The sequence below is a fragment of the Pituophis catenifer genome, unplaced genomic scaffold (assembly GCF_029215685.1).
Source record: "Pituophis catenifer annectens isolate HBS135680 unplaced genomic scaffold, rPitCat1.0.hap2 SCAF_1, whole genome shotgun sequence".
NCBI lineage: Eukaryota > Metazoa > Chordata > Lepidosauria > Squamata > Colubridae > Pituophis > Pituophis catenifer.
Genome location: NW_027256881.1, coordinates 240,843,752 through 240,864,445, shown reverse-complemented (window position 1 = coordinate 240,864,445; position 20,694 = coordinate 240,843,752). Strand labels below are relative to the sequence as shown.

The following is a 20,694-nucleotide window of genomic DNA, read 5'->3' as shown; positions in this document are numbered from 1 at the left end:
TGGGTCTTCCAAGCAATTTTAAAAGACACTGTCAGAATGACTCTGCTCTCAGCTCCCCTTGTGGCTCCTTGAAAAGTATCCCCCCCCACATATGTAAATGAAAAGAATAAGTTTAAAAATCCTAGCCTTTTAAAATTGAAAATATGGAGAATTGGGATGATGAATATGAGACACTAAGGGAGATGTTTCAAAAAGTAAGGGAGGCATTTAAGGGAAATAAAGAAGCAGAGAATTGGTTAGCTTGCAAAAAAAAGAAAGATAAGATAAGCAAGAGAAACAAGGAGATAATATTGAAAAGGAAATAATTGGAAAAAAAGATAAAGATGATTACACTGGGTTCAATAGAAAAAATGGAATAAGATTAAATATATGCTAATAATTAAAAAGATGAGGGGAAATTTTTAGAAATATACTTGATAAATGAAAGAAAGACCGGGGACTCCATAGTGGAAAATATAAATTTGAAAATGAATACAGCAATAGAGAGGGATGAAGGAAGGAGAAGAGAGATGGAAGAAGGAAGGAGAGAGAGGGAAGGAAGAGAAGGGAGGAAGGAAGGGAAGGGAAATTAGAGTAGGAGTGATGGTAAGAGAGGGAGGAAGAGCGGAGGAGAAGGAGAAAGGAAGAGGAAGTAGGGAGGAGAAGAAGGGGGAAGAGAAAGTAAGAAGGAAAGAAAAGAGAGAGGTGGTAGGTTTGAGGAGAAAGATGGCTGTACAATAAAAAAGATGAAATGGAAGAAAGGCAACCCCAATATAAAGATATTAAGATAAAGAATGAATTGTTAAACTTTAAAGAATAAAAGAGAACAAATATGAATAAATAGCAATAATTAGAAACACACATACAAACATACAATGTATTTTCTTTGAATAGGGTATTTGGCCGGTTCACAAATTTAATCATTTCAATTAAATTTACAATTTCTATATTTCCTTTTTGCCATGTTTATTCCTCATCTATTTTTTAAAAAAACCAATATTACCCTTCATCCTCATCTCTAATCTTAATCAAATTCAATTTTTCCCTTCTATTCTATATTATACCCCTTCCCATTGTCATCTATTTTTATATCCATCCTCACCTTGGTTAATTATGTAATATTACAGTTGTTTAATATAAATTCAACATTTTAATATAAATCAATTAGTTATATAACTATCTTTTATAGATATTAATCAATATGAACATGACTATTCCAATTATTTCCATGCAATCCAATTTCTTACAAATCAATTAATTATATTTACCAATAATAATAAACCAAATAATTTCCCCCATATATTCCTCCAAACCACAACTTAACCATTTCTGCTTTCAACACAATATACCATTAATAGTATCTCACTTATTACAATTCCCTAGTTAAATAGAGCTTTTTTTCTTTTGTGTTTTAAAATCTTGAACTCTCCTCTTTTCCCCTAAATTTCCCATTGTTTGCACCTACCTTTTTTGGTGAGGAAAAAGAAAAGAAATCTGCCTCTGCCCAATTTTCCAATGTTGCAGCAAACAGCAAAGCCAACAGCCTGCTTTACTTCCAGTTTCATTTTCAGCTTGATTTGCACAAGGAGAAAAAAAAATCTGCTCCAGCAATTTAGCTCTTTGCTGCAAGCAGCAGAGCCCTGCGCAAAACAGCTGAGAGCAAATCAGCTGTGAGTTGGGAGGCCGATCTAATCAATGGGCTAATTAGCCTATGCTGAAGCTGAAAGGAGTTGTTTTTTCTTGCTGTTTGCTTGCAAGGAGGTAACTGCACAGGCCAAAGGGTGGGGGCCACCCTTCTTGCCACTTAACGCCCCCCCCCTGCAGCCCCCTTTTGCCTCTAGCGCCCCCTGCTGCCCCCCTTGCCTCTTACCACCCCCCCAAGGCATCCCACCATCCCCCAGGGGGTGGTACCCCCCACTTTCGGAACCACTGGTCTACTCATTTGTTTTCTTTTAACACTGATCAGCTGTAGGGTGGCCCTTTGAAGCCCCGCGGCAAGAGTTTAAACTGTTTTTCCCCCCTCTAGCCAATCAGATGGGACTCAGGAGGCAGCAATAGATTGGGGGTTGGGCCAAATAAAAGGTAAGAATAACATGGGGGGGCGGGGGGCAGAACCAGTTCAGTGATATCATATCATCACCAGTACCGACTCGGCCGAACCAGGAGGAACCCACCACTGCTGTACATTTCTTACTGCATTGTACTGCATATATCACATTGCTCAGTTTGTGTCAGGGTGTTTTATCCTTGGGGTGGATAAGCTTTTACCTTAATGTATTTTTGGGTTTAAAGTGTGTCTGTAAATTTTGTTGGTTGAAAATTCTTCTGAGCTTTTCAGATATTCCTGCAATTTATGGAATGAATAAATACCTACACCAAAAGGAGGTAGAAAAAGACACAGTGGATAAAGAATAAAATATCAGTAAATAAACAAAGAATTTATAATTCTAATAAAAACAAATAATTGAATCATTCATTAAATGTATGGAACCAGATTTATTATATCATATTAAGAAATCACTAAATCATTAAATTCTTTATAAAACTCTAAATGTTGATATTAATATTGATATCATCCTTATGTATTATTGTTCCAAAAGAAAAAAAGCAACTGCGTATCTTCTGCAATGTATCCTTAGAGAGGGAGTTCCAATATCACCAAATAACCATATTCCCTGCAGTTCCTTGTAGACTACAGCCTATGCATGTTTTCCAAGAAATATTTGTAATTTTTTTGGACTCATATTTGCAGATTTACAGGAGAATCCATGACCGAATTGTGCAGCAGGCATCTTGCAGACATACTTAGGAAAAACCAGAGATTGAGAAAATTAGACTTTTGGCTCTACCATCCAGATGACAAAGTAGTGGAAGTGGTTTGTGAGGGGCTCCAACATCAAGACTGTAGAATAGAAAAACTAGGGTGAGCATTCAGTGTTTCATTTTCAATTTGATGTGTGTTACTTTCTCTTGACTGTTCAGTTCTGGAAATATATCCAGGAAGAGCAATTCATTTGCCATGTATGTTTTCTTCTTACAAGAGTACACTCAAAGACATAATTGTATATTTTTTAAAAAAAATATTTACAGGCTTGCTTGGGAGTTCCTGGCCGAATCTTGCAGGCATTTTGCAGAAGTACTGAGAAAAAATCAGAACTTGAGAGAGTTGGAGTTGTTCTTCATAAAATTAGATGATGATACAGAACTCCACTATACGTTGCTCGGGCATACAAAATATGTGTTTGAGATGCTACAGTAAGTGACTGCTTTTTCCTTTTAGTTTAATGTGCAGAAGCTTCTCTTAACACTTAACATTCTGAGAATATATCTAGGGAGAGGCAATTAAGTTGCCATATATTATCATATTCTGTTCAGTTCCTACATGAATACACTATATGTGTGTTTGTCAAGAGATAATTGTATTTTTTTATATTCTTGTTTGCAGACTAACTGGAAAGAACCTGATCGAATCAGGCAACAGGCATTCCATAGAAATACTGAGAAAAAATGAGAGATTGAAAGACTTAGAGTTGTTCCTGAAAAACATACGTGACAAAACAATGGAACTGATGCATGAGTGCCTCAAACATCCAGAATATACAATAGAGATGCTACAGTAAGTAATTTTCCCCCTTTCAGTTTAATGCTTAACATTCTGGAAATATATCCACGTAGAGGCAGATCAGTTGTAATCATATTCTCTTCCGTTCCTACAACTGTAAACTTCATGCTTGTTTTTCAAGAGATGTAATTTTTTAGATTTTTTTCTATAGATATTTTGGAGAGTTCCTGACCAAATCCTACAGCAATCATCTTGAAGAAACACCCAGGAAGAACCAGAAATTGAGAGAATTAGGGCTGTCCCTTAAGAACCAAGATGACAAAGCATTGGAATTGCTGTTGGATCTGTTCAAAGATCCAGAATGTAACACAGAGATGATACAGTAAGTGTTTTTTTCCCTTTCAGTTTAATGTGTACCACCATCTCTTAATGATTAATATTCTGATAATATATTCTGGGAGAGGCAGTTACTATACATAAACACGTTCTCTTCAGTTCCTATAAGAATATAATCCATTCTTGCTTTTCAAGAAATTATTGTAATTTTTTGAATTTTTCTCCACAGGCTTGCTGGACAGTTCATGGTTGAATCAGGCAGCAGGCACATTGTAGAAATTTTCAGGAAAAAACAGAGGTCAACAGAGTTATGGTCATCCCTGAACAACACAATTGACAAAACAAGGGAACTGATGCTTGAGGGGCAAACAGATTCAGAATATAAAAAAGGGACACAACAGTAAGTGTTTTTTTCCCCCTTTCAAATTAAAGTATACAACCTTCTCTTAATGGAAATATTCTGAAAATATATCCAAAGAGAGGCAGTTTTGTTGTACTACATAATCATATTCTCTTTGGTTCCCACAGTAATAGTCTATGTGTGTTTTTCAAGAATTAATTCTAATATTTCTGACTTTTCTCTGCAGGATTGTTGGACATTTCCTGTCTGAATCCTGCAGCAGTATGCTTACAGTACTCAGGAAAAATTGGGGATATAAGTCATTCCTGAGGAACACAAACGGCCAAACAATGGAGCTGTTGTGTGAGGGGCTCAAAGATCCAAAATGTACAATAGAGACACTACAGTAAGAGACTAGTTTTTTTTCTTTCTGTTTGATCTGCACAACTGTTCTTTGACTGCTAATGTTCTGGAAGTATATCCAAGGATAAGCAGAAAGACAGTTTCAATGCCATATATGCTCATATTCTCTTCAATTTATACAAAAAGACATTCCATACTATTTTTAAGAGATAATTGTATTTTTTTCTCTGCAGTATTGTTGGACAGATCCTGAACGAATCCTGCAGCAAGCATCTTGCAAATGTACTCAAGAAAAACCAGAGATTGAGAGTATTATACTTGTCCCTCAAGAACCAAGATGACAAAACAATTGAATTATTGTGTGAGGAGCTCAAAGATCCAGAATGTGCAATAGAGACAGTAAAGTGAGTGACTGATTTTTTTTTTTTTTTTTTATGTTTGAACTGCACAACTGTCCTTTGATAATGTTTTGGAACTATATCCAGAGATTAGCAAAGAGGCAGTTTCAATGCCATATATCCGTGAAGGCAAACCTATGGCACACATGCCAGAGTGGCACACAGAGCCCTCTCTGCTGGCACGTGTGCCATCGCCCCAGGTCAGATCTCTGTGGCATTTCTTTCATGAGCTTCTGTTTCCCTGCAAACAACGCTCACAAAAGAAAAAGATCTTACCTCTTGCCACACTGCCAATGTTGGGATACCCCGCCTGTCAGGAATAAATGCCTTGCCTCTGATCCAGAGCTAGAGGCAGGGGGGCTGGACAAGCCAGCCCCCAAGGTCCACCCTAACCCAATAACCCCTCCTTACCTTAGCCACGCCCAGGGGGTACTTAAGGGTCAGCCATGTGGTCCTGCCTCAGTTCCAGACTTGTACCTGTAATGACAAGATGCTTAATTAATAAACGATACCTGATTTAATGAATACCTGCTTATGGAGTTATTGGGCACGATCCTTGAACACATTTAACAATATGGTAGCAGAGGATGGTTTGACAGCCCAATCCTAATACTCCACAACATGCAAAGGACCACGACAGACAGGGTGAATACCAGAGCATTCACCAAGAAGATGGCAGAAAGGCCTGCCCAACCCGAAACCACGCAAGGAGAGGCACCCGAGGCGAGCGGCCTACTCCACCACCCATGCACCCCGGCTAGAAGCGACGAAGGGTGGAAGAAACACGAGATCTCAAAAGGAGAAAAACACGACCTAAAGGTAAAACTTCTGGAGCTGATAGATTCATCACAAAGCAACACCGACCTCATCGCGGAACTCTGAAGCCTGGTCAAAGGCAGCAAAGCAGCGAGTGAGGAAGATGAAGATGAATCCGACTACAGCGACCAAGATGCGGTAAGGGAGGACCCCCTCCACCAGAAACCCACCGAAAAGGCCGAAGGAGACTTCGCGCCCTTTTTACGGTGGCCATCTTGGGAGGCGGCGTCATCAAAAATGGCCGACCACCCACCAATAGATTCCCGAGATTTAAATCTCATGGCGGGAATCGGGGCCTACTCAAAAGTAACCGGCAAAAACTACCACAAAAGACAAGAAAGCCCAAGGCCAAAACCTACAGGCCCGCCTACCGAGACCGAGGTCAACAAAGCCATCGAACTAATCACCGCGGCCCTAGGGGATAAGGTGAAACTACCGAACACGCACCCCGGTGCCAGGCCAAAACGCAAAGGGGACCCGAGCGCGAAGAGAACCAACGCCGGCACCCACCCTGGGGAACTGACCGCTACCGCATGGGCCCAGGGCCACCCAGAGCTCCCAGGGGGCCTTCCCATAAAAACGGGACACCGGAGGCGATGGGGCTACTCACCGGACCGACGACCGGGACCAGATCCATGGCCCACGGGGCCATCCGCAGGCAGGGGACGTCCATCGGCGGGCAGGGGACTTGGCCCGACACCCGGAGGCGACACCCACACAAGGCCGGGCCATCCGGGACCATTCATGGCCCCAACGGGACTTCCGACATCCACCGACGATCCTCACCGCTTCCCGAGGCTCCAGACGACGATCCGCGACGATCCCAAGCAAGCGAGGCCGACCAAGGAGGAACCGAAGGCCCATACGGAAGGCTGGGGCCTCCACCCGGGAGCGGCGGGAACAAGCTCCTCACTCCACGGCGGCTGGGCAGAAATGAACCTCACGCATGCGCAATGCATTCCTATAAATGAAACGGAACAGAACATAGAGCTACACCGACGCAAGCACATAGAGACAAGTCAGTTCAGACTTGCCACAGTCGTTCCTCTGCCTTATTGCGAGTATCCTTATGTGAGGAACCATGGACAGCGACATAATGTAAGTAATTTAACTTACAATTCAGGGACTTTACCAAGTGACTTTCCCAAACTGAGGCTAGATGGGGAGAATTTTCTGGACTGGAACCAGCAGCTCCAAGTCACCCTGCTAAAGGAAGATCTATTATCCCTAGTTATAGACCCCCCAGAAAAACCCTGGACTTTTGAACTAGATTGCATACACCACAAAGCATACTGTATTGTCATTGCCAGCATTACCCCCAGCATTTACCCCAGCATTAACCACCACTTGACTGCTCTGGAGGTAATACAGAGGATGCACAAACTATTCTACTGCCAAAGCGTAGCTAGCACCACCAGGTTATCCAGGGAATTCTACGCCACCAAACATAAGGAAGGGACCCCAATGAGCGAGCATCTATTGTCACTAAACACCACTAGGACTCAGCTGACACAGAGGGGGGAGGTCATTAGTGAGAGGACCATGATAAGCATCATTGTAAATTCCTTAGACCCCAGTTGGGACACATTTATCACTCAGATAGACAACCTAGGGTCAGGGAAACTCTCACTGGAACTACTAACAAGTAAACTAATAGCTGAAGACAGCATCAGGAAAGACCGTCTACTAAGCCGCAGGGAGCAAAGACCAAGCAGAAAGGCCGAGCCACAGGGCAAGAACTACAGTAACATAGAGTGTTATTTATGCGGGTCAAGGAACCATTACAAAAGAGACTGTCCCAGAAACACAGGGGACAGGGACAGATCACATAGAAGGGACAGACCAGAACAAAGGGCAAGACACACTAGTGGACGCTCACCAGAGGACAGACACAGGCGTAGGGATTCCCCTAGCCCCAGGGATAGGAGAAACCACAGGGACAGCTCCAGGGAGAGCCAGACTGGATCACTGTATGGCATAGGGGACCAAGAGCGACACATAGGCCAGGGAGGAAAACAGGGAGGAAAACACATGGCTGTTAGACTCAGGGGCCACAAACCATACCACTTATGACCGTAACTTACTAACCTCATTTACAGATGAAAGTTTTATTATAAAAGTGGCTAACCAGAACAATGTGCAAGTAACAGGTAAAGGCAACGCATACGTGCCAGGGATAGGAGAAGTACAAGGAGTACTATTAGTGCCAAATATACCCTATAACATCCTTGCCACCCTAAAACTAAGCAAGGACAACAATGTTGAGGTGACATTCAAGGAAGGAAAGGCACAGGTAACTAGAGGGGGCAAAAGAATAGGGAAAGTAATAATCAGTGGGGAACTACCATTCTTCCAATCAGTCAGGGACAAGCAGCCAGAGGTAAACAACCACCAGAAGGTTAAACCCGACAACCCAGAACACACAAGTGGGGAAGTAGAGGGGGTTAGCCACGCACACACCACTGATGAAACAAGTGAACAGAGGGCTCCCAAGAAAGGAAAGCCAGCTATAGGGAAACCAATGCATGATAACTGCGCCCACCTGTTACACAGAAGACTAGGGCACATTAGTTTCCCTGTGGTGCAGAAAATGATGGAATGCTCTGAAGGTGTAAAAATAAAGGATTGTGAGAACTATCTCGAGTGTTCTATTTGTAAGAGCTCAAAATTAAAAACCAAACCAAGGCCCAAAAAGTCAGTACACACAACTAATTCAGTTTTCCAACTCATACACATGGACCTGGTGGGACCACTAAGGCCCTCCATCAAATACAGGAAGAGGTACTTCCTGACCATAGTGGATGATTTCAGCCGCTATGGCTTCGTATACACATTAAAACACAAGAGCGAAGTATTCCAAAAGTTTAAGGAATTCTACGCAAGGGTGGAAACACAACATAATACCAAGATCAGACAAATAATGACAGACCGGGGGTCTGAATTTTTGTCAAGTGATTTCTCGCGATGGTTAAAGGCACGCGGGATAATACACTACACGTCTTCTCCGTTTTCCGCCTTTCAAAATGGCATCGCAGAACAAAAAAAACGGAACACTGCAGACCATGATGAGGTGCGCACTAGAGGATGCTGGCCTAGGGCAGCATTTCTGGTCAGAAGCACTCATCTATTCGAATTACACTTTGAACAGGTTATGGACCAGTGTACTAAACAAAACTCCATACGAGTTAATGTACCAAAAGAAACCACAAGTGTCACACTTACACATATTCGGGGTCACAGCAGATGTGCACATCCCCAAACAATTGAGACATAAGGGAGACAGGGTATCCAGACGACTGAGGTTCATGGGGTATGAACCAGGGACGAAGGGATATAGGTTCATAGACAACAATGACAATTTTGTGATATCACGAACTGCTGTCTTTCACGAAAACGCCAACTGGTCCAAGATACACCTCAACGAGGTGTCCCTTAGCAAGGACGAACCAGGGGATGACCAAAGGGGGATGAAGCACCAAACAGGAAAGGGTACAGAACAGGAAAAGAGCAAACCCAGGAGGCAGGAAATACCAGTGAAGGGGTAGAAAGAAAACCACCCATGCATCAAAATGGACTCGCTCACAGAGAGAGAAGCTAGGTACATGCATGATACAGAGACACCCCCTGACAGGCCAATCAGGGTAAACAGGGGTAAAAGGCCAGAAAGGTTAGGAGACTACGTGTTATCCCTCCACACTAACCAACTAACCCCTAACACATATGAGGACGTACTTAAGTTACCAGATGAGGAAAGAGAAAAATGGGAACAAGCCATGGAGAGGGAAATGGACAGTCTGAGGGAACTAAACATATACACTCCCTCCAAAGTCCCAACAGGAAAGACGGCCATAGGCACCAGGTGGGTCTACAAAATTAAAACACTGAAGGGAAACAAAGCACTCTACAAGGCTAGATTGGTGGCACAGGGGTTCGCCCAAAAATACCCTGATGATTACACAGAAACGTACTCTCCCACGGTCAGGGCTGAAAGCGTAAAATGTGCATTGGTTATTGCATCACTACTTGGGTTAGAAGTACATCAATTCAACGTGCAAACCGCTTATCTGCACGCCGAGCTCGATAAAGAGATATACGTGAGAGCGCCACCTAGCCAAAGCACCAGGAAGGGAGAAACCTGGATCCTAAACCGGAGCCTGTATGGACTCAAACAGTCAGGGAAACGTTGGTACGAGTGCCTATCCAAGACATTGAAGTCTATGGGATTCTCAGCCACCTCGGCCGACAACTGCTTCTTCACCAAGAAGTCAGACAGTTCCCTCGAGTACGTTTTGATATACGTGGACGATATATTGTATATCGGTGACAAGCCTAACAAATGTAAAGACTTCGCCAGTGAGCTGGGAAAACATTTTACACTGAAGGTACTGGGTAAGGTAGATAAATATTTGGGGGTACAAATCACAAAAACAGACAGAGGTTTCCAACTGTCACAGAAGGACAAAATTTTGGAATTTATACATAAGTGCAACATGACAAACGCCAAGGGGTGTGAAACACCAATGCAACCAGACTTCTTGAAGGACATGTATAATGAGGCTGAGGTGTTCAAGGATAACACATTATACCGATCCACCATAGGCTCCCTATTATACATTGCGAACTGGACCAGGCCAGACATCACCCTGCCAGTCAACTTGCTATCACGACATGTAGGCAAACCCACTGTGTACCACTGGGAAGCCATCAAGAGGGTACTGAGGTACCTAAAACAGAGCTCCGATACCTGCCTATCACTAGAACCCGAGAACACCACAACACCCACACTCACGTGCTATGCAGACGCTGACTGGGCTGGGGATGTGAAATGCAGAAAGAGTACTTCAGGTTATGTATTCTTTTTAAACAACAGCCCAGTACATTGGTACACAGGCAAACAGGATCTGGTAGCCACATCAACAACAGAGGCCGAATATATTTGTTTGTCCAAGGCCGCCAACAACCTGGTCTGGTTTGATGACCTGCTAGCAGACATATGGGCCGAACCGAACTACCCTATCATCATGCACGAGGACAATAAAGCCGCCATGGAAATATCTAAGGCTGAAGCAGTGGGTCAAAGGTCGAGGCATATCGACATAAAATACAAACACGTTAGACAGTTCGCAAGTATAGGATTCATAAGAGTTATACATTGTGACACAGAAGAACAAACAGCGGACATTCTAACCAAACCATTGCAAAATAAACAACACACGTATCTAACGTCAAAATTAGGTGTCCTCCTGAAAAGGACACCTCAGGTATGCACCACACAAGAACACCTCGGCCAGGCATTTAGAGGGGGTTTTGTCAGGAATAAATGCCTTGCCTCTGATCCAGAGCTAGAGGCAGGGGGGCTGGACAAGCCAGCCCCCAAGGTCCACCCTAACCCAATAACCCCTCCTTACCTTAGCCACGCGCAGGGGGTACTTAAGGGTCAGCCATGCGGTCCTGCCTCAGTTCCAGACTTGTACCTGTAATGACAAGATGCTTAATTAATAAACGATACCTGATTTAATGAATACCTGCTTATGGAGTTATTGGGCACGATCCTTGAACACATTTAACACCGCCTCCCACTGGCCAGCTGATCTTTGGATCTCTGCTGCATGTCTGCGCATGCCCGCCCATGGGCACACCTTTCAGTTTGGGCATGCACGCACACAGTTTGGGCACTTGGTGCCTAAAAGGTTCGCCATCACTGCCATATATGCTCATATTCTCTTTAGTTTCTACAAAAAGACAGCCCATGCTTATTTTTCAAGAGATAATTGTAATATTTCGGATTCTTCTTTGCAGGATTGATGGAGAGATCCTGACTGAATCCTGCGGCAGGCATCTGGCAGAAGTACTCAGGAAAAACCAGAGATTGAGAGTGTTCACTTGTCTCTCAAGAACCCAGATGACAAAACAATGGAACTACTGGGTGATGGGCTTAAACATCCAGAATGTAAAATAGAGACACTACGGTAAGTAACCATTCTTTTCTTTTCAGTTTCATCTGCTGACCTTCTCTTGACTGTTGATCATTTGGATATACCAAGGGAGTGGTAGTTCCAATTTCAATGTATAACCTGTTGTGGCCCCGCCCTCTGAGCCTGTCCCATCGGAGGAAGAAAGCTCCGAGCATGAGGAAGAGGAGTCAGCCAGGCCTCCCTCTCCAGGCCCCTCCCCTCTGGCATTGTCTCAAGTGCCGGTCGAGGGAGAGGAGACAGCTGATTCGAATCAAAGTGATAATGAAACATCATTCCTGGACGCACGCCTCCGAAGGAGTGATAAACGTTTGCAGCAACTTAGGAGGCGTGCTAGGGATTAGAACTGAGTCACTGGACCACACCCCAGAGACTATATAATAGAGGGTAGTGGTCAAAGGATCCTTGTGACGAACAAAGCAAAACCTTGGACAGTCACTAAAGCCTCGTCCGGAACTGCTGGGAAAAATATTATTTCTGTTTGGACTTTCTTGAACGTTCGTATCTTATCTGTCTGTTTGTGAAAATAAAGTCCCTTGGCAGACGGTGTGTCTATCGCTGCCAAGAGGGAGATAAGAACTGGGTGCGTTCCAAACTGTTTCCTTAACCCTCGGCTGGCTGTGTTGTGTGTGTGTGGGGACGGGGACAGATCATCTTGTTCGTCACCCCATACTCCATTGTTAACCCACGATGGACCAACAGCTGCAGCAGCAGATACAGCAGATGCTGGAGGCCAATCAGCTTCTGCAACAGCAAGTAGCACAGCTAACTGCCCAACTTGCTTTGGGAAATGCTCCTGCAGCTCCACCTCCTCCCCCTCCCCGTCCGAGATGCCCAGTGAACGTGCCAGATAGGTTTTCTGGGCAGCAGGAGATGTTTCCGGCCTTCTTGGGACAATGCCAACTGTTTATGGCGATGAGGCCGGAGGATTTTCCGGATGACCGGGCTCGGGTGGCATTTGTTATCAGCTCCCTCTCTGGCACTGCCGCCCGATGGGCCACGCCCCTGTTGTTGCAAGATAGCCCCTTGCTCCTGGACTTTCAGGGCTTTTTACAACACCTGCGCACCATGTTTGAGGATCCCCTCCGGGTGCAGACGGCAGCGAGGCGCATCAAGGACCTCCGCCAAGGCAAGCGCCCCCTGCAGGACTATATTGCAGAGTTCCGACTGCTAGGCCAGGATTCGGCTTGGAATGAGGTGGCGCTGATGGACGCCTTCCAGGACGGCCTTTCCGACGAGATGCAGGACGAGCTGGTTCGTGTGGAGGCGCCACCGACCCTCGACGCGCTGGTGACCCAATCCCTGCGCATCGACGCCCGCCTGCAACGGCGACGGCCCCGTCGGGCTCTTCCGGAACCATCGACAGCGTCGGCACCCCCGCGTTTCGCACCGACAGCGCTCCGGACCGCACAGCGTTTTGTGGTGACGGCTGAGGAGCCCATGGAGCTCGGAGCAGCCAGACCTCAACTGACGGCCCAGGAGCGGATGCGGAGACGTCAAGGGGGGTTGTGCCTCTATTGCGGCGAGGCGGGACATTTTGCCGCCTCGTGTCCCCAGAAGCGGAGTGGACCGCTCAAGCCTGTTCTGGAGTCTCGGCGTGACCAGCCAGGAAACGGGCCAGGCCTGGCCTAGGGGAAACTCTGGGTCAGGCACGTGACCATGCCCCGCCGGAGTCGGCGGCTGTGGACTGTGAGCCCCCTCGGCACCTGATTTTGAACACCCGGGTGTTGTTGGCTAACCGGTCGGAGGGGCTCCAAGCGCACACGCTGGTGGACTCGGGGGCCACCACGAACTTTATGGACCAGGCCTTTGTGGCCCATTACAAAGTCCCCTTGGTTCCAGTGGACCCTCCATTGAGGGTTGAAACTATAGATGGGCAGGAACTCGTGGCGGGGCCCATCAAAACCGCTACCCAGCCCTTGCGCCTCGCCATTGGAAACCACGAGGAGGCGATCCAGTTTTACGTAACAGCGGATCTGCACTTTCCCTTGGTCCTGGGGATGGCCTGGCTTCGGGCGCACGACCCTCAGGTGGCGTGGTCGAGAAACGCCATCTCGTTCCCGAGCCTGCAGTGTGTCAACCACCTTCGCCACACCTGCGCCGGCCAGGACGTCTCTGCCCCAAACGTCTCCTTGCCTCCGGAGCTGACGCCCTTCGCCGACGTGTTCAGCGAGAAGGAGGCGGACCGCTTGCCCCCACACCGACCCTACGACTGTGCGGTAGACCTAATGCCCAACGCGCCCTTGCCATCGGGACGCCTGTACTCCATTTCGGAGCCCGAGCTGGCCGCCTTACGGGACTTTCTGGAAAAGAACCTGGCCCGTGGGTTCATCCGGCCTTCGACCTCCCCGCTCTCGGCCTCGGTCCTCTTCGTTAAAAAGAAGATGGGGGACTTGCGCCTGTGTTGCGACTACCGGCGCTTGAATGCCATCACAGTGCGAAATCGCTACCCCCTGCCGCTGATCCCGGAGCTGATAGAGAGGTTGCGGGAGGCCTCGATCTTCACTAAGCTCGATCTCCGAGGGGCTTACAACCTGGTGCGCGTGAGAGAGGGGGACGAGTGGAAGACGGCGTTCAGCACGCGGTATGGACACTTCAAGTATACCGTCATGCCATTCGGGTTGACCAACACCCCCGCGGTCTTCCAGCACTTGATGAACGATGTGTTCCGGGACATGCTGGATCGGTTCGTGGTGATCTACTTGGATGACATTTTGATCTATTCCCAGACCCCGGAAAGTCACCTCCAGCATGTCCGCCAGGTCCTGCAGCGCCTGCGGGAGCACCAGCTCTATGCGAAGTTGGAGAAATGCTACTTCTTCCAGACTTCCATAGAGTTCCTCGGGCACATCATCACCCCCGAGGGCATCGCGATGGACCCGCACAAGGTGGAGGCCTTGCGCAGTTGGGAACCCCCGCATCGGGTGAAGGACGTCCAGCGTCTGTTGGGATTCGCCAACTACTATTGGACCTTCATCCCGGGCTTCGCCACCCTGACCTTGCCATTGACCCAGCTCCTTCGGAAGAAGGTCCCGTTCCAGTGGGGGCCCCCGCAGCAGCAGGCCTTCGAGGTCCTCAAGCAGGCCTTCCTCACGGAGCCAGTCCTGAGGCACCCCAATCCACACCGTCCGTTCGTGGTGGAGACGGACGCGTCCAACATGGCGATTGGGGCGGTGCTGCTACAGGCTCCGGTGGATGGCGGCACTCTTTTTCCCTGCGCATACTACTCCCGGAAACTCAACCCTTCCGAGCGCAACTACACCATCTGGGAAAAGGAGTTGCTGGCCATCAAGGCCGCGTTCGAGGCTTGGCGACATCACCTCGAGGGGGCTCGACACCAGGTGGAGGTGCGGACGGACCATCGGAACCTGGAGCACCTCACCACGGCACGGAAGTTGAACCAGCGGCAGATCCGGTGGTCATTGTTTTTCGCCCGGTTCAACTTCCACGTCACCTACATTCCGAGCAACCTCAACCAGAGGGCGGACGCGCTATCCCGTAAGCCGGAATACTTTTGCCCCAAGGACTCCCTTCCCCCCCGGACGGTGCTGCCAGCGGACTCCTTGGCCGCGGTCCAGGAACCGGTGGACCTGCGGGCTCAGGTGCTGGAAGCGCAGCGACGGGACGACTGGTCGCAGCAGCGGAGAGCGGACGTCGGCCCCGCGTCCCCATGGACCGTGGAGGAGGGCTTGCTCAGACATCGGGGTCGGCTGTACGTGCCCACGAGTCCGCTCCGAGCCCTCGTCATGAACCAGTGTCATGACAACCCCGCGGCGGGGCACTTCGGCTTCTTTAAGACTTTGAACCTGGTGACACGGACTTTTTGGTGGCCTCGGGTATGGCACGACGTGCACGCCTACGTGACGTCCTGTGTGACGTGCCGACAGGCCAAAGCCGCGTCTGGACCCCCTCCCGGACTCCTCCAGCCGCTGCCGACACCGGAGAGACCGTGGGGAGCCATCTCCATGGACTTCCTGACAGACCTGCCCCTGTCCGCTACGTACACGACCGTCCTCGTGGTGGTGGATGCGCTCACGAAGATGGCACATTTCATCCCGTGCCGCGGCCTGCCCTCGGCCCGCACCACGGCTCGCCTGTTCCTGCAACATATCTTCCGCCTCCACGGCCTGCCGGACCGGGTGGTTTCGGACCGCGGGGCCCAGTTCACGGCCCGCTTCTGGAAAAGCCTGATGGCCGCGCTGGAGGTGCAGGTGTGCCTGTCGTCGTCACACCATCCGGAGACTGACGGGGGCACAGAGAAGGTCATCGGCATACTGGAGCAGTACCTCCGCTGTTTTGTCAACCAGCAGCAGGACAACTGGGCCGAGTACCTTCCCCTGGCGGAGTTCGCCTTTAATAACTCCCAACACACCTCCACCCAGATGACCCCGTTCCATGCCAACGTCGGATACCATCCACGGCTTTTCCCGTTGACCATCATGGACTCCCCTGTTCCCGAGACCCGGGACTTCCTCTCGGAGCTGCAGGCGGTGCAGCAACTGGTGCGGCGGCAGCTGATCCGGGCGAAAGAGGATTATAAACGGTTCGCCGATCGCGCCCGCCGGGCGACGCCACCGCTGGAAGTAGGAGATCGGGTGTGGTTGTCCACGAAACACCTCCCCACGGACCGGCCGGTAAGGAAACTGGCCCAACGCTTTATCGGTCCCTTCCCTATCGAGGCGGTCATCAATCCGGTGGCCTACCGGTTGACTCTACCCCACTCCATGCGGCTCCACCCTGTTTTTCATCGGTCCCTCCTGGTCCCTGAGGCCCCCGCGAGCCATCTCCGCCGCCCGCCGACACCTGCCCCCCCAGCCGCAGCCGACGAGGATGACGCCTCGACGTACGAGGTGGACAGTATCCGGGACTCCCATTGGCTGAAGGGGCGCTTCCAATACCTCATCGCCTGGAAGGGGTACGGGCCCGAGGATTTCACCTGGGTGGACGCATCTGCCGTTCAGGCCCCTGACCTGGTGCGGGCTTTCCACGAACAGTTCCCGTCCCGACCCCATCCCGACCATCAGACCCGGGGGAAGGGCCCTGCGGTGGGGGATAGTGTTGTGGCCCCGCCCTCTGAGCCTGTCCCATCGGAGGAAGAAAGCTCCGAGCATGAGGAAGAGGAGTCAGCCAGGCCTCCCTCTCCAGGCCCCTCCCCTCTGGCATTGTCTCAAGTGCCGGTCGAGGGAGAGGAGACGCTGATTCGAATCAAAGTGATAATGAAACATCATTCCTGGACGCACGCCTCCGAAGGCGTGATAAACGTTTGCAGCATCTTAGGAGGCGTGCTAGGGATTAGAACTGAGTCACTGGACCACACCCCAGAGACTATATAATAGAGGGTAGTGGTCAAAGGATCCTTGTGACGAACAAAGCAAAACCTTGGACAGTCACTAAAGCCTCGTCCGGAACTGCTGGGAGGAATATTATTTCTGTTTGGACTTTCTTGAACGTTCGTATCTTATCTGTCTGTTTGTGAAAATAAAGTCCCTTGGCAGACGGTGTGTCTATCGCTGCCAAGAGGGAGATAAGAACTGGGTGCGTTCCAAACTGTTTCCTTAACCCTCGGCTGGCTGTGTTGTGTGTGTGTGGGGACGGGGACAGATCATAACCTTAAGTTCTTTCAAGAATAGAGAGCTTGTGTTTCTTTTCAGAATTCTATATATTACTAAAACCCTCATGATCACTTTTAACTATGTGAAACAGTTCATCATAGGACAATAGCTTTTGAACCGAAATACCTTACCAAATTTATCTAAAATCTGGAACCCATGACTCTTGAGGGAATGAAATTTGGGGAAGTTGTGGCTGTTACAGTGACTGCTGCTGGGCTGCTGCTGTGATCACATGAACTTCATTTTCAATATTGAAAATGACTATTTCCCATTGAATCTTGTAATCTCTTATTCCCTCACAGCCCTCCAGCAGCAAGAAATTGATTTATTATGTGGCTGTTAAAGACACAATAATTTAAGGTGCATGAAGAAAGGTTTGGATGCTTTTATTGCTTTATGTGCCCTTTCTCTGGCAGAAAAACATGCACATGTATCTATGTCCCATCTTTGTTCAGAAACTGAAGGAACATACATAGCACTCCAGTATTTCTCCACAACAACCATTTTCTGACTATACTCTATAAGATTTCTGGAGGGTTGTTTAAAAAATCCTGTAGAAGATAAATTGCAATATTTCTCAGTATAAATCCAACACCAAGTGAATAATATGTGTATGATGGTTCCATTGGTGAAAGCAAGGGGAAGCTGCTGTGTGAAGAACTAAAACACTCAGGGCATAGTTAAAGGAGCTATGATAAATCATCAGTTCACATTTTTTGCTGTGATTTGTACATGAGTCAATTGATTTCTTAGGGTTTTCTTTATTATAGATTACATTTTCTCATTTTTTTTTCTAAAACAATAAAAATATTTTAGTCTGTACTCAATGAGATTGATCCATTACAGCACTCGAGGGGAATGGATTTATTTTCCAAATTACATCCTCATCCTATAGAGTTACGAGGTGGCACTATAGAATTAATTGCATTTTGTTAGATTCTTGCACAGTATATAGAGCTAGAAGATTTCAGATAAACAGCAACAATTAATAAATCTAAAATATAAAATTTCTCCTTCTCCTTTTTTGAAATGTGATGGTTGGCAAGGAAATCATTTTATGCTACAATTTTCTTTCACACTTTTTTCACCTTTCTGAAATGTCCTAAAAGTACATTAGAGACCCTTAAATCAAATTATTCCTTGAAGTCTTCCAGATAAATCTTTTGCCTTGAATTAAAATTAGCCTTTAGATCATCCCAAAGCTGCTTTTTCAAAAACAACTGGACTTTATTTTTCCTTGAAGACGTTCTGCCTCTTATCTAAGAAGCTTCTTTATTTCTGACTGAATTGTGGAGGATGGAACAATTTATCCTTCCATCCTCCACCATTCAGTCAGAACGGAAGAGAATCTTGTTGGGTGAAACAAAAATGTCTTCAAGGAAAAGCAAAATCCAGTTGCCTTTTGAAAAAGCATCTTTGGTATAACCATGACCTGGATGACTAAGAATCTCCATAAACATTTAGCCTTTAGATCAGGGGTGTCAAACTTGCATCATCACGTCATCGTCATGTAACGTATTGCAACATTTCCCCCTTTACTAAGGTATGAGGGTGGGTGTGGCCAGAGTGTGATGCATCCAGCTTGTGGGCTGAGAGTTTGACAGCCCTGCTTTAGATCATTCTACCAATGGCTACCCCATTAAATGCAACCTTTGCAATTCTTCCATCATTGGCCCCCAGTCATATATTAGACAGGTGATGAAATCATGAAAACAAGATTCTTGACTATTAAGGGTGAATTGGACTGATAAATTAAAAAAAGGGGAGGGGCATTGCTCAGATTCTGAGATGAAATTAAAGTATGAAAAAGCTATTTACCTGACCTTAACAAAAATGATTCAGATGTGAAGTTTCCGAAAGATGCCCTAATTAATTCATGAGCCATGAGCCGAACTTCAAAAGAAATACAGTCATTTATTAGGAGCACCATTTCGGCAATATTTGGATGCAGTTAGAACTAATCCCACGTAAATTTACCCCTATGACCCTGTCTCTCCCCTCCTCTCTGGCCATGTCATAAATCACATTCTCCAATTAACCACTTTGGCTGCCTGTGAAATCCAACATCCTCCTTCTGATTGCAGTCAGGAAGAATGTATGGAATGCACTTCAGTTAGGGAAATCAATCAGCTCTATCAGTTCTCCCTCCCACCTGCTCATGGCAACTTGAAAGCTTTGCAAGTTGACAGCAGATCAATTTGAGAAACACTAGGACACCAAAGATAAAAATTAGACTTTCCAACCTCAGTTAACTTTGATAGAATTTGTAGTGATAGGGAATTGTTTTTTTTTTCAAAGAGACTGGAAACCAAGCTATCTTAAACAGACAAAATAAACTTGGAATGAGTGAAATCAAGTGATCCCTGCAATTATCTGGGGTGGATAGATTACATCTGGAAGACAAGGTCTGCCCTCAGAGATAATTATGTGAGTTCTGCACAGCCCTGATCGGGACATTATTGGGGACTTATCTGTGTTGAGAGGTTAAAATAAGATTTTGTTTTTCATTATAGGTTGAATGGAAAATATATTATACAGAATGGAAAATGGAATGAAATGGACCACACAGCCTAGTCTCCAGTGTAGATGCTGTCTCTTCATGCTTGCTTGTTTGGTTGATCTTATTTTATTTTGATACAAATTATGGTTAGGAAGAGTTGGAATTTAATATAAGTTAAGCAAACATCTGAAGATATTTCTTTCAGGCACTATAATTTGAATTTATAAGATAGTAGCCTTCTTTCCTTCCCCAATACAATTTCTGGAGCTCCAAAATAGGGGAGAGGCTGCTCCATGCCTCGGCCTCCCTACATAGTGTAGAATGCATGGACTAGTCCAGAAGCAGGCACCATTTTGGGATCAGCTGCAAAGAACTATGACCACTTCAAAATGGCACCTGCTTCTAGGAGAGAGCCCATTGCCTCCATGTGTAGGAAGGCCATGTGGAGATGTGGCTACTTTCAGAAAGAGATCTAAAGAAGTAAATGACTGATTGGTGACAGGGGGTAACAAGGGGCTTGTGGAATCCAACAGAGTGAGAAGCAGGTTCAGGTCCTGTGGGGAGCCAGTGAGGCAGAAAAGGAGGTCCTATAAGAACCTGAGGGATGTGAAGCAGAACATGGGAAGCCTTGGAGTGGGGGAGGCTTTAAAGACTTAGGACCCCAAACTTCATCTTTCCAATCTTCCTCTTTCAACATCCATTTTACAGAAGCCTCTGGATTCCCCCCACCCCCATGCTGCATTCACTTCACTTCACCCTGTCTGCACAGAGGTGTAATGCAGGAAGCTACTAAACGTTTTGTTCAACTAAAGCAAG

At 46.9% G+C, this 20,694-nt stretch overlaps 1 protein-coding gene across 1 annotated transcript in view; it reads left to right on the top strand.

Annotated features, from left to right (window-relative positions):
- Window positions 1-19,952, top strand: part of LOC139308574 (NACHT, LRR and PYD domains-containing protein 12-like) — a 54,626-nt gene extending 34,674 nt beyond the window's left edge. The window contains 10 exon segments of the mRNA XM_070932181.1: window positions 2,732-2,902; window positions 3,070-3,234; window positions 3,425-3,595; window positions 3,753-3,923; window positions 4,107-4,277; window positions 4,465-4,623; window positions 4,814-4,984; window positions 11,594-11,667; window positions 11,670-11,763; window positions 19,892-19,952. Of these exon segments, the coding sequence (XP_070788282.1) occupies window positions 2,732-2,902; window positions 3,070-3,234; window positions 3,425-3,595; window positions 3,753-3,923; window positions 4,107-4,277; window positions 4,465-4,623; window positions 4,814-4,984; window positions 11,594-11,667; window positions 11,670-11,763; window positions 19,892-19,952 (1,408 nt within the window).
- The last annotated feature ends 742 nt before the right edge of the window (window positions 19,953-20,694 follow it).